The sequence below is a fragment of the Amblyomma mixtum genome, chromosome 3, assembly GCF_055824585.1.
Source record: "Amblyomma mixtum isolate Tamu chromosome 3, ASM5582458v1, whole genome shotgun sequence".
Lineage (NCBI taxonomy): Eukaryota > Metazoa > Arthropoda > Arachnida > Ixodida > Ixodidae > Amblyomma > Amblyomma mixtum.
In genome coordinates, this window is record NC_143014.1 from 46067345 (window position 1) to 46080854 (window position 13510).

The following is a 13510-nucleotide window of genomic DNA, read 5'->3' on the forward strand; positions in this document are numbered from 1 at the left end:
GTGTCGAGGTCGAAGCAGCTGGAAATATTCCAGCCAGATACACGCTGAAACCATGCGGCATAATCGCCTGCTGGTAGCTGAGCGGTGCAGACATTGGCGCAGAGCAATATTTTGTCTTTTTGCATGGTTGCTCCGCGTCATGAGCAATGCTTCTGCAAATGCATTTTTTGGATTTGCAGGCAGCGGCTTCTTGGCCAGTGCTTTTTTTGCTTGTCCTTGTTCCTCGTCACTTCGAGGGCAGTGCCTGCGCTCCTTCGGCCTGGCAAACTTTGGCATGCATGAACCGCCTTCTCTGACACTCCTCCAATCTACTGCTGTATGGAGGTCCCCCTGATACTTGTACCACGGGGCACCCTCCATTGTTGGGGCATATCTGTGCAAGAAACCTCATCAGGCGCTTCCTTAAATCTCTTTGAATGAAAAAGTGTAACGGTCCGCAGCATGGACATCAAGGATTGCAGGCTAGTTTGCCAGCTGGGCAGTCGCAACTGCCGTCCATCAGCTTTCCCTACATGTCGACAATTGCGATTACTGTATACGGTGAAGAGTTTTTCTTTTTGCTGCGGTAGCAGGCTCCCTTGACGAAGTGGAGTCCTGCGCTGGAAAATGAAGGTTTTTATATCAGCAGAAGGCGATACACATCAGCACACATGTGATGTATAGTCATCATTTAAAGGAATACACATACCACAACACTGGACATACTCTACTTCTCAGGCACTTATGCAACACTTGCAGAGGAAATCCATTTTTTGCCGTAGCAGCAGAGAAACAGCTTTTCATAACTTCGCCACTCGGTACACATGCCAAGTCTTACACACGAAGGTGATGCGCGAGACAAGACTCGGAGGAAGGCCCCCAACATAACTATGCACAGATCAGTTCACATTGCAGTAATGCACTGTTCGGCAATGAAAACATTCATTCGTTCATTTACGTGACGCGCCCATTAAAAAAAAAAAAGTCTGAGGCACCTGTACATGACTGCAGAAAACGAGATCTCCCCTCGAAGCGTCATCTGTCAAGCGATTTTACGCTGGCACCATGCCACGCTCAACAGCAGTCCCGACGGTCAGCAGCGAAAATCTTTTTTTAAAAGTACCACGCTATGCTGCATATGACCGTACGAAACTCGATGCAAGCAGCATCTGCAACCATGCGGTCCATTGCAACCCAACAGCGACATCAGCGACGCGCATCACTTGCTTTCACCCACATGTGATTATCGAAGAGGCGCTTTAAAACCCGCACTGCATTCCAACGACCAGAACTCATAGTTCACCTAATTCGCGAGTGTCAGAGAGAAATCTTACCTCTGCTTGCTGCTGTTGGTCTTGATGGACGATGGCACAAGGTTGGACTCGACAATGAAGTTATAGCTTCGAACGAGGCAGCGTTCAGTGCCAAACCTATCGTAATAAAAGTCCAACACATTACTTTCTGTGCGAGGCGGTAGCACGCTCAAGTTGTTGTCCCAGCCCGTTATGGGAAACACAACGTTCTGCGCTGGGCCGGCCATTACAAACAGATGAAGAAGCGGTAGAACAGAGTGCAGCCAGCGTCGCACTTACTTCTGTAGCTCCTTCACTATGGCGGCGGCACACTGTTGAAAGAATGGCACGCCGTCTTTCCGACGACGGTTTTCTGCAAGCCACCTATAGGGGTTTAGTGTGCCAAAGCGACTCAGGCTGTGAAGGTGGGTTCAGACGAGCGGACCGGATCGCGGATGGTCCGCGCGCGTTATTGTGACGCGTGACCAAGCTCCGGGAGACGGTCCGGACGTCGAGCATTCACACGAACGCAGCGGACAATCCGCGCGTTCTCTCGCCCACAGCGTGCTTGCGCTGTTTGCGTGGCTTCGAAAACTCAGCTGCCGATAGTTTCAACATGAACGCCGAGAGAAAACATCGTCTCGCCGCACTGGCTGTAGCCATTGAAGCGTCTGAGGGCGAGGAGGAAGCTTTCGTGGCTAAAAACTGTTATGTTGGGCAAAGTCATGGTTGGCAAAAAAGTGCTTGGGCATGCAGGACCTGTGTTACGAGGACCTACTTGAATGCGACCCGGAGAGTACAAACGCTTGCTGCGGCTGAGTCCAGAGCAGTTCTACCAGATACTGGCTCACTGAGCGCCTTCTTTTGAAATTCACTCAAATTAGAAGAAACAGCAAAGCAAAGCGGGCATTTACGCACACGCTCAAATACAGCACGACGCAGTGCCGCATACGCGGAGTGAACAGCGCACTGAGCGAAACACGAAAAGCAGGACACACAATGCCGCACTCGAGCTGCAAATTCGGCGAAAAGTGCGCCAAAACGAAAGGCGCCAGCACGGAGCAAAGCAGACTTCATTCAGGATAGCTAGCCAGACGAGCGCGCCTAGAAGCAAAAAAGAGCAAAAACAATCCCGGTCCGCGGCGGAGGCTCGGTCTGCGCGGATTGAAAAAGGCGCTCGCCTTTTTCACTCGGTCCGCGATCCGGGCCCGGAAAAGTCTGCGCCACCCGCTCAAGGTCGCTCAGAGCCGTGACGTTCCCGTCACGTGGCGCGCGGAGAGCGCTGACGCGCCCGGACCATCCGCGATCCCGTCCTCTCGTCTGAACCCACCTTGAGGGGCGCCGTAGTGAAGGGCTCCGGAACTTTCGACCAGCTGGGGTTCTTTGCCGTGCACTGATATCGCACAGTACACAAGCAAATTCGATAGCCACGGCCATAACTGCTGAGCCACGACGGCGGCCATATATATATATATATATATTGTTACGCCCAGGGTTTATTGAGACTGGGACGGAGGACTGAAAGCAGCTGGGTCCGCTTGCCGAGCACGAGACACCACCAACCTCGTTCTCCTCATCTTCGGCTTAGTCAGCAGCGCCGACCATGTAGAATAATAATAGGTAGAATTGGCCTTTTCATGGGCGTCAGAATATATATATATATATATATATATATATATATATATATATATATATAAGTATGAGAGAAGCCAACAGCCGCTGGATATGTTACCGCTGAACTGAATATGTTATCACTTAAAGCTAATTGATTAGAAAAGCAGACGAAAAAAACAACATGCCGCCGATGGGAACCGAACCCTCGACCTCCGAATTACACGCCCGGTGCGCTACCAACTGAGCTACGGCGGCGGCTGTGAAATCTTCTGCTTTCGGGGGTATTTATGTTTAAAAGTGACCTAACCTTTGAGAGTGTTCATCAGCGCCACCCACGTTCATAAGCGGCGGACGTAGTACGTCCTGAGTCACCGCTGGTGTGACGTGGAACCTCATCGAACGACGAGGGTGGAAGCTGTGTGAGAATCTTCTTATGCTTCCTATGGCGTCAAGGCTGCCAGAACCGCGGCCCTTGCTAAGCAATTAAGCAAACAAGGGAAGGGGAATGAGGGGCTCGTTATAAGTATTGGAGAAGCCAGCAGCCACAGAAACCAAGGGACACAGGGGATTTTAATTTGTGTATTTATTTTGTGGTGTTGATCAATTTAGAATATTACTGAATATGTTATCACTTAACGCTAATTGATTAGAAAAGCAGAAGAAAAACAACCACATGCCACCGGCGGGAACCGACTCTACCAACCGAGCTACGGCGGCGGCTGTGAACTCTTCTGCTTTCGGGGGTATTTATGTTTTGGCTTCTCTCATACTTATAACGAGCTCCTCATTCCCCTTCCTTTGTTTGCTTAATTGCTTAGCGAGGGCCTCGGTTCTTGCAGCCTTGACGCCATAGGGAGCCCCGTCACGTGTTGAGAGACAGAGAAGGATGCTATCTACGTCACACAGACTCCGGAATGTCGACGAGCGGCGTTCCCACGCTTTTCGCGTGGTCGCACGTGCAGGGCCCAGGCTACGTGCAAGTCCACGCGCGGTAGGGAAAACGCTTGTTGTCAACCTTTTCTTGGAAGGCGTATGCCGCTGTCAAACTTGATGACTGGCCCCAGTGACCCCCCGGTGATCGAGCTTAGGCTTTAAACACAGCGCCTTTACCCTCTATTTCAGTAACACAAAAGGAAACAGCGAACAAACGGGAGCCCCAAGTCCCAACAACAATCCCTGCACTCTAGCCGAAGAAACGCGAAAGAATGCGCCTGTCCTCCTAATGAACAGCGACCCAGCAGGGTGCCGCGGAGTTCGACACAAAGCTGCCAAGCATCCTGCTCCTTGAAGTTATCGCCACCACGCAGCTGCGTGAATATCCCCTGTCGGCAGCATGTGTAGCAGTATCCACCGCAGCGGTGGCCTAGTCGTTTGAGCATCCGCCTCGCATGCGGGAGGTGCGGGCTTCGATCCCCCGTTTCTAACGTCTTTCACGGTACAAAGGCAAGACGAAAACATGAAGAGATCATCAGTATTCGAATCACGCAGCGTCGGATTCCTGTATTATTCCAGACCCTTAAATTACAAGATAAATCTAATTCATACAGCTGTCTTATTAAGAGCGCTTCACAATTAAAAGCTTCTTCTTTTCGCCTTGGATAGAATGACGACCTGCACATAAAACACCGAGCCCTTTCCTCCACGTTTTAGAGAAGCATGTATTTCTCGTTCCCTCCTCTTCTCCGTTTGTTTGTGCCATCGACGGAGATCTTGGTTCTACTAACGTAGGTATATTGCTGCTGCATAGTAAACTATGACAAGAGGTTTGAGATTTCTGTTTAAACGTAAAAAAAAAAACGACAAAAGTACAACGAATTAAGTATTCGAGATTTATATTTAACCGACAAATGCCAGTACCTTTCAGTATCAGGTCAGTATCCGAGGAAGTTACACTCAGTGAAAAAAGAGCAATAATAATGTGCGGAACCTCTGGGCGAGGTGCAGCGGTGTACGGTTTGATTAAGCAGCGCATTCGGGCATTTTGAGGCACCGATCCGCTGCCTTAGATGCATCTGGAGACTAGGAGACTCCACCCGTCCCGCTAGCGTAGTGTTGTGCACGTTGATCGGCCGCTTAGGGTAGTCACTCGGTTAAGCACCTTTCTGCGCCGCATGCGAAAACGCTTGAAGTCATGCGTAAGTGTCGCGAAATCGTGTCATGTTCTGGCTACCCCGACGATCCCGCGTAAGTTCCATCTCTGTCGTCAACACGCAGGCCACGCGATTCTCCACACTCTTGCTCATCAGCCCCATGGCAAATTATGTTTGAGAAATCAACTCCCACTTGTGTCTCCGTATTACAGTTGCATCAATTCATTCATGGAACTTTCCTTATTGGCGATAGCATTTCCCTCTGCAACTAAACACTGCTATAAGTGTTGTTCCAGTGATTAACGACCATTTGTGTGTTAATTATTGGTAGATAGAATGTCCAGGCTGACACAAAGACGGATAAATTCGTAATGGCTTTTCAGTGGACATGAATATCACATTATATACCCCCCCCCCCAAAAAAAAAAAAGAAAAAAAAGAAACAGTAATCCATGCGCAGGAAATATTCACCGAAAAAAAAAACCGAAAATACGTTCTCATATGACTTGTTCTACGACTTGTTCTAGAACTCCGTTTGTCGGGTGCTTGAATGTATGTTTCCTTCTGAATATTTATCTGTCCTTGGAGCATCTGGAATAATAGCTTCAGCCGATTTTTTCATCTGCGTGTTTTTAATAAATCCAGGTTACAGGAAGAGAGAATATCTGCAACTGAGTCTACTTTACACTATTTTACTGCGTTGCTTCGGTGGGTAGGCGAGGCTCCCTCCTACCGTCATTGTTTTTTGACGAGGCCAGGTCACTTTATGTAGCCTTTGGAACTACACTGTGTTGACGCGTTCTCATTCTTATTTTAAACACGCGACCTTAAGCTCTAGTTAAACATGCATCGCTCGTTCAACCAGGAATATGCGACCACATTTAGGGAGCTCTTAATAACGAGGCATTACATAGAGCTCCAGCTATCCTTAGAAAGAAAAGGATTAGTAGGAATCGATTCCTCACTGAATTAATAACCAGGCAACAAGAAAAATTGAAGAGAACGAAAACAATACTACAGAAGCGCAGAAAAGTTGTCAGGCGGAAGCCGTAACGCATCTTCGCGGAACGCCGCCAAAAAGACAGCTGTTCCATACGGCAAAAAATTGGGTCTACTGGCTTTTCATCCCCTTGCCTCTTTTGCACATTGGCACTGCGGACGAGCCAGCATTGATGAAAACGGACACGGATGAAGCACTCCGTCTGTGTCTGCATTCTGACTTACTGTATTTTAATGTCTCCCGACAGAACAGTCTAGAATGCTGCCTCTACTGTACCACAGCTGTTGAAGAATTCATGTATGGAAAATGCTACTTCACCATCCCGAGCTGCAGCTGTGACCATCAACAAACGCTGCTTGATGTTATACACCTTAGATGCAGAGTAGAAGAAACCTAAGCTTGACAAATTGAGAGGAGTATTATAATTTATCTTTGTTGAAACCCGAAGAATTATAATTTATCTTTGTTGAAACCCGAAGAAGTGCTGGAAGTTGGGCATTCGAATTTTATTTTTCTTTCGTAACTTTTCAAAGCAGCTCCATGACGTCGATGTTTGCACACGCGAGCCGTGACAAAATGTGTGGCTCATCTGCAAACAGTCCTGACGATAACGTTGTCTAGGCGCGTTATCAGTGAATACGCATATTACGAGGTTGGAGAAAAGGGCTGCCCTGTCTGAGCAATCTCGCCGTGGTGATAGCAGGGCCCCCTCGCTACTCAGCACTCCCTTTCCTTGAAGTTCGCTCACGCTTTCGCACATGCAGAGCAGATCGCAGCTTTCCGCCTTGTGCAAAAGAGAAAGCTCAGGAAGCGTGGAGCACTGGGCTCTCCCCCAAAAAAAGCCCGCGCGGCGGGCGGACGTGGAAGATGTGGACGTCCGAACCGCGCGACCACGCGGGAAAGTTCAGGCTGTGTCGCGCACTGGGCTCTCCCCACAAAAAAGCCCGCGTGGCGGGCGGACGCGGAAGATGCAGACGTCCGAGTCGCGCGACCACGCGGGAAAGCTCAGCAAGTGTCGCGCACTGGGCTCTCCCCACAAAAAAGCCCGCGCGGCGGGCGGACGCGGAAGATGCGGATATCCGAACCGCGCGACCACGCGGTAAAGTTCAGGCAGTGTCGCGCACTGGGCTCTCCCCACAAAAAAGCCCGCGTGGCGGGCGGACGCGGAAGATGCGGACGTCCGAACCGCCGCGGCGGGCGGGCCCCGGTCCCGTTCCAAGCGCGCCGACCTCCGGCTTTTCCTATCAACCTTTGAGCATTTGCCAGCGGTGGTTGCCCTCCAAGAGCCAGGGAAAGGCGCCACACTAACAAATTATACGACGTTCCAGCAGGACCCCTCGTCTTGTCTGTGCGTTCATAGAAATTATACAGCCAACCAGGTCGACTTAGACATACAACTTGAATACTCCTATGTAATGGTGACCCTCCCCCCACTCCGCAAGCAGGACCCACCGTTACACATACTCAATATATACTGCAATCCGAAATTGCCGAATGTATCATTCGCGGACCTCTTTAGCCGCGCGCTGAGAGTTGCGGGTCGGGTCCCCCTCTTGATTGTGGGCGATTTCAACGCTCCCTCTCGGATGTGGGGTTACTGCCGTGAAGAGAAGCGGGGACGCAAGTTGGCGGAGCTTGCGTCAACGCTGGGCCTCACTCTTCACACTGACCCCATCCATCCAACTCGTATAGGCAACTCCGTGACAAGGGATACGTGTCCGGACTTGACCTTCACCCACAACATTCAGTATGCAGACTGGGTCAACACCGAGGAAACCCTCGGCAGCGATCACTGCCTCCTGAACATTACGATTATGACCTATCCTTTCGCGCGACCAACACCACAAGCCCGACTCCCAGATTGGACCAAGTTCAGGCAAAATTATAACACTGCCACACCAATACAAGAACAAGGCTACCAGTCTTGGTCAGAACAATTGGTCTCTAGCGTTCGCTTCTCCGAAACTCAAATTCAGCTCTCAGAGGCGGTTTCTGATGTGGACAACCACCTGCTTCACCTCTGGGAGGCCCGGCATTGCCTCGTCCGTCGGTGGCGCCGGCAGAAGCACAACCGGAAACTTAAAGCTCGCATCGCCGAGTTCACTCAACGAGCGGCTGAGTATGCGGCCCAACTCGCCGACTCCAACTGGGTGGCACGATGCAACCCGGCCGCGCGGCAGATGTCAAGCCGGAACACGTGGCGACTTTTTCGCGCCCTAATTGACCCCACGCAAACACGCACGGAAACTCAAAAACACCTCCAAAGAGCCATACACAGCTTTCAGGGCAACACAACTCAGTTGGCGCACATGCTCCGGGACCAGTACTTGTGCACCACCCAGGACCCCCGCGGGCCGGCGTACTCTTATGCAGGTTCTGAGAACGTTGAGCTGGATCAACCGTTCCAGCTCCATGACCTGAGGGCGGCCCTGGCAAAAATGAAACGTGGCACCGCTCCGGGTCGGGACAAAATTACAGTCAAATTGTTAGCCAACCTCCCCGACCCGACATACTTGTCTTTACTGAATTACATTAACTCAATCTGGCTTGGGGAAGTACCACTCCCCATCGACTGGAAGACCGCCCTGGTCACCTTCATTCCTAAAGCTGGAAAGGCCATCAACACGGACAACCTCCGCCCCATCTCTCTGACTTCTTGTGTGGGCAAACTTATGGAGACGATGGTACGCGACAGGCTGTCCGAGTTCATGGAATCCACACATCTTTTCGCAGACACCATGTTCGGGTTTCGCACACACAGATCTGCACAGGATGTCCTGCTACAACTCAATCGGGCTGTCCTCGGCCCCGTCGAATGCCCTCACAATGACAAGGTCGTACTCGCCTTGGATTTGAAGGGAGCATTCGACGACGTTACCCACGAGATCATTCTCACCCACCTCTCTCAAACTAACTGCGGCAGAAACGCCTTTCAATACATTCGGCAATTTTTGACAGACAGACAATCTTACTTTCGAATCCAGGATAAGGAACATGGCCCTTTTCATTTAGGAACCAGGGGTACACCACAGGGCGCGGTGCTCTCTCCCCTTTTATTCAATCTGGTTATGATGCGCCTACCAGCCCAGCTGGGCGCTGTCGCCGGTGTACAGCATGCGCTGTACGCCGATGTCATCACCCTGTGGGCCACGCAGGGTTGCCTTGGAGACATTGAGGCCAACCTGCAGGAGGCGGCGACCATAGTGGACCGTTATGCTCGCCGCTGCGGCCTCCAATGCTCCACCCAAAAGTCTGAATATGTGCACATACGCCCCTCACCAAAGTGCACAGCCAAAATTTCATTGTCTCTTGAGACAGGTCCAATCCCTGAAAAAATCGAAGTCCGGGTACTGGGGCTCTTTATACATCAAGACAGACGGTCAGAAACAACATTGTCCAAACTCCGTCAGGTGGGGGACCAGGTGGGCCGCTTAGTCCGCCGGGTTTCTAACAAGCGCGGGGGGTTACGATGTAAGGACGCCTTGCGGCTGGCGCATGCATTTGTAACCAGTCGAATTCTATATTTGACTCCATACCTCCACCTGCGGAAGCAAGACGAGGATTCACTCGAAGTCATCCTCCGCAAAATTATTAAGTGGGCTCTGGACCTCCCCGTGACCACCTCCAACAAGCGCCTCCTGGGGCTGGGCATGGTGAACACATTTCGGGAGCTCCGGGAAGTTCACTTGACCAACCAATACACACGTCTCTCGAAGACATCGTCGGGTCGCCGCCTTCTTGCCCGACTACACATCAAACACACCACTCTCATGGAAGAGCGCGTACGTATTCCATCCCAGTGGAGATGCGCCCTCCACGTGCGCCCTCTTCCCGCGAACATGAACCGTGAGGACCATAATGGCCGGCGCCTGGCGCGGTCGGAAGCCCTGGCCCGCCACTATGGATCGAAACCCGGCGTATTCTACGTGGAAGCCTCCGGCCCCCACCATGGGGGATGCTTCACGGCCGCAGTCGTCCACGAATCCAAAACAGTGAACGGCCTTACTTTCCGAGCCCGTGACATAACACACGCGGAGGAGGTCGCCATTGCGTTGGCTGCATCTCATTCCAATTCAAAAACAATTATTTCCGACTCGCGAGGGGCATGTCGGAACGTCGAGCAGGGCTGGGTACCGTATCTAGCCTACCGCATTCTCCAAAACAGCGTCTATACCGGGGACCCCGCTCACCGGCGTATCGTTTGGGCTCCTGCTCACATGGGCCTTGAGGGAAATGAGGCAGCTGACGCCGCCGCCCGCGCGCTCTCTCACCGGACATTCCCCTCCGACCCCGACGATCAGGAACTCGAATTAACTCCAGCTTACCCGTTTAAAGACATTTCTTTACTTTATCAATCTGGTCATAGTCTTTATCCCCGCCCGTGTAAAGGTCTCTCAAAGGCGGAGGAGCGGCTTCTGCTCCGCCTATATACAAATACTTTGCTGTGCCCGGCAGCTCTCAAACACTTTGACCCTTCTTTCTCTGGCAGCTGTCCGCACTGTGCGGAGAAGTCTTCGGACATCTACCACATGGTGTGGGCCTGCCCCTCCAACCCTGCTATCCCCCCTCACCCCAATCCAACCCGGGAGGACTGGGAGGCGACCCTGCTCGGCTGCTCTGACCTGCAGGCCCAACGGGCCCTGGTCGCGCGAGCCCGGGCACCGGCCGACGCCACTGGGGTCCCGAACTAGGGACCTCCACCTTGTACTTGTGAGAGCTGGCCCCCTCTGGGTCAGCTCATACCTCACCTCCCGAAGTTTATCTGTAAATAAATGTTTTCCACCACCACCGGCGGGCGGACGCGGAAGATGCGGACGTCCGAACCGCGCGACCACGCGGGAAAGCTCAGGAAGTGTCGCGCACTGGGCTCTCCCCACAAAAAAGCCCGCGCGGCGGGCGGACGCGGAAGATGCGGACGTCCAAACCGCGCGACCACGCGGGAAAGTTCAGGCAGTGTCGCGCACTGGGCTCTCCCCACAAAAAAAGCCCGCGAGGCGGGCGGACGCGGAAGATGCGGACGTCCGAATCGCGCGACCAAGAGGAAGGGCGGCTGAGGGAATCAATCTTTGCGTCCCGGAAAACTGGATTCCGTGGCATGGCCCATAAAGACGCCTCTCTCATTAGTGCTTCCCCGGGATCCTGACGTCACGCGTCGGAAGACGACGCGCGCCGGCGGAAGACGCCGTGCTTCGGCGGGGCCTTGGCGGCCAAGCAGTCTGCCGCACGAGCGCCGTGTGCAATCACGGTAACGCGGGGGCATATAACCATCATGGGCGCCCGGTAGTTCACCATTCGACAACCGTTGCTCGCAAGCCGCACTTGCCCCACCGCCAATAGCCATGGCCAGCGAACACGAACGAGTGGCGAGGGGACTCGCCTGGACCGCACTGCTCGTCTTGTGCACGTGCTTCGCCGTGGGACAGTGCCTGCCGCGCCAGACAAACAGCAACGCCCAATCTGGGAACGCCAGTGTGCACCTCGAGATGGTGTGGCGGGAGGCGCGCTGCAGGTTTCCGCAGCCCAGGACAGTCTGCGTGGAAGACATCTATCCAAACATGAGCAAAGTGAGTGCCCTGCCGGAATAGTTTGCCTTGTGAGCCTGTCACTGCTGCATTTATTGTCAGTAGACTTCACACACCGAAGAGGGTGAGGTGAAAGTTTATTGTTCGAATTATATTCGCCGCACAGCTGCGGAAGAGGATGCTTCATATGTATTTCCGATATAAGCATAGGATACGCAGAGATCGATGCCATAGCAGGAGCGATTCAAGTGCTGCAGAGTCCCACAAAGTGACCGCATGCACCGCCACGTCCCTTTGCACATACATACCATTAGTGTACTCCGAGGAACACATGCTCGTACTGTACATGTACTTTTCAACTTGGACGCATGCGAGAGTGCAGCCGTTTTCCTCCAAGTGCCGTCAAAACGAACTGGTCGGAAAGACCGCGCGTATCACACCTGTAGCTCGGGTGTGCCTTGCGATTGCTGAATATGCGCCACTAGGGGGAAACGTGAGTGGTCGAAAGAGAACCGCTCAGGGTAGCTTCGCCACCAGATCAATACAGTGCGAAGGGAATTACACGTGCCACAGGGGACAGAACTGCCCTAACGCATGATATAAAACATGTACAGCAGCGCTTTCCGCACTCTGTCCCCGTTTCTATTCGCGTGTTCGTACAACCTCGTCTCGCTGCACGGTCTGATACACAGTTAAGGCAACCTTGCATAGCAAGGAGCGTTTTAACGAAAATGTATTGCATTTTTTGGGGCCAAGGTCGCCATTATTACTTTTTTTTTATTTTAAAGAAGCACTTTTAGCTAGCTCCCATCTCGCCGCCAAAACATGGTTGACGCATGACGGCTGGAATTATCATGCGCCGACGCTTCCTGGCGGAAACTCAGGTGCTTCAAAATTGCGCAGCTTGATAACCACACTGGGGATACAGCAAGGACCTTTCTAATTGTTATGGCAGGCACGTGTGCCCATGCGTGCAAGAGGCAGGCTTTGTACATTTGCACACACGTGGCCCGCTAGTGTGATGTCGGAATATGTGTATGATTGCAACGCGACCCACGTCGGTGGCCTCTTGGCAAAAAGTGTCTCATATATAGTAAGCAGAGGTGCGAAGGCTTCCTGGTCCCACTAAGTTGGCATATGGTGTTACAGAAGTGTTCAGGAAACATTAACAACAAAAACGCGTATTGATAAAAAATAAAAAGGATTGTGACTTGTAAATAAAAAGGATTGTGATGGATGTTTCGCATCACGGATGCGATTTTTCGCCTACCTTTCCTAGATTCATTGTCAACGCCTATTTCCAGACACCAACCTTGTAGCCTTTGAGAGCGCTAATGTGTACTCCACTGCGGCGCCATTAGCGACAGTGACGCGGGGGCCCCTCCGTGGGTCTCCAAAACACGGTCGCCGTTTCACCAGAAACACGGGCATGGCACTGCACCAGAGTGCGCGGCTTGCCTAACCACCGCCTCCGTTTTTTTTGTGTGTGTGTTTCTGCAGTCCTACTTCCCACGCTGCACCGTGGTGCACCGGTGTGCCCCGGACATGGCCTGCTGCGACAGAAAGGACGACTACTGCCAACCCAAGGACACCCAAAATGTGGAGCTCTGGTTCCATGTGCAGGTGATGGACTCCAGCGGGAACTGGAGTCCATCACAGGACGAGCGGCTGACCTTCAACAACCACACCGAGTGCGAGTGCCGATCCAGACCTCACGAGGTGAAGCAGTGCGTCGCCTGGAGATGGACAAGCGACCCCGCTCTGCACGCAAACGCACCGTAGTACCTCGACTCGCCCGGCGGCGGCACGAGAGGCCGTCGCGCCTCCTGCTGTCTCCATCCTGGCCGGACAGGGCCGGCCCGTGATGGTTTCTTCACCTCACTCGGCGCGGGTGCATTCGCACCCTATTTATTGACTGTGCTTCGTCCGTCATTGCTGCGTGTTATTTATTGCGACCATGAACCATTCTCTCAGGATCTGTTTCATATATAGAATCCGACGCGCTCCAAATGA

General features: G+C 52.5%; 1 protein-coding gene across 1 annotated transcript; it reads left to right on the forward strand.

The window, feature by feature from the left end:
* The first annotated feature begins 11314 nt into the window (after positions 1-11314).
* On the forward strand, positions 11315-13279 carry LOC149350025 (uncharacterized). Its single transcript, XM_089575508.1, has 2 exons — positions 11315-11539; positions 12998-13279. Exons 1-2 carry the CDS (start codon positions 11315-11317, stop codon positions 13277-13279), a joined length of 507 nt encoding a protein of 168 aa, XP_089431634.1.
* The last annotated feature ends 231 nt before the right edge of the window (positions 13280-13510 follow it).

Excerpts from the sequence above, each read along its gene's own strand:
- LOC149350025 (XM_089575508.1), top strand. The coding sequence starts at position 11,315 with ATGGCCAGCGAACACGAACGAGTGGCGAGGGGACTCGCCTGGACCGCA. Across the intron at positions 11,540-12,997 it reads TCTATCCAAACATGAGCAAA|TCCTACTTCCCACGCTGCAC; the intron begins GTGAGTGCCCTG and ends GTGTTTCTGCAG.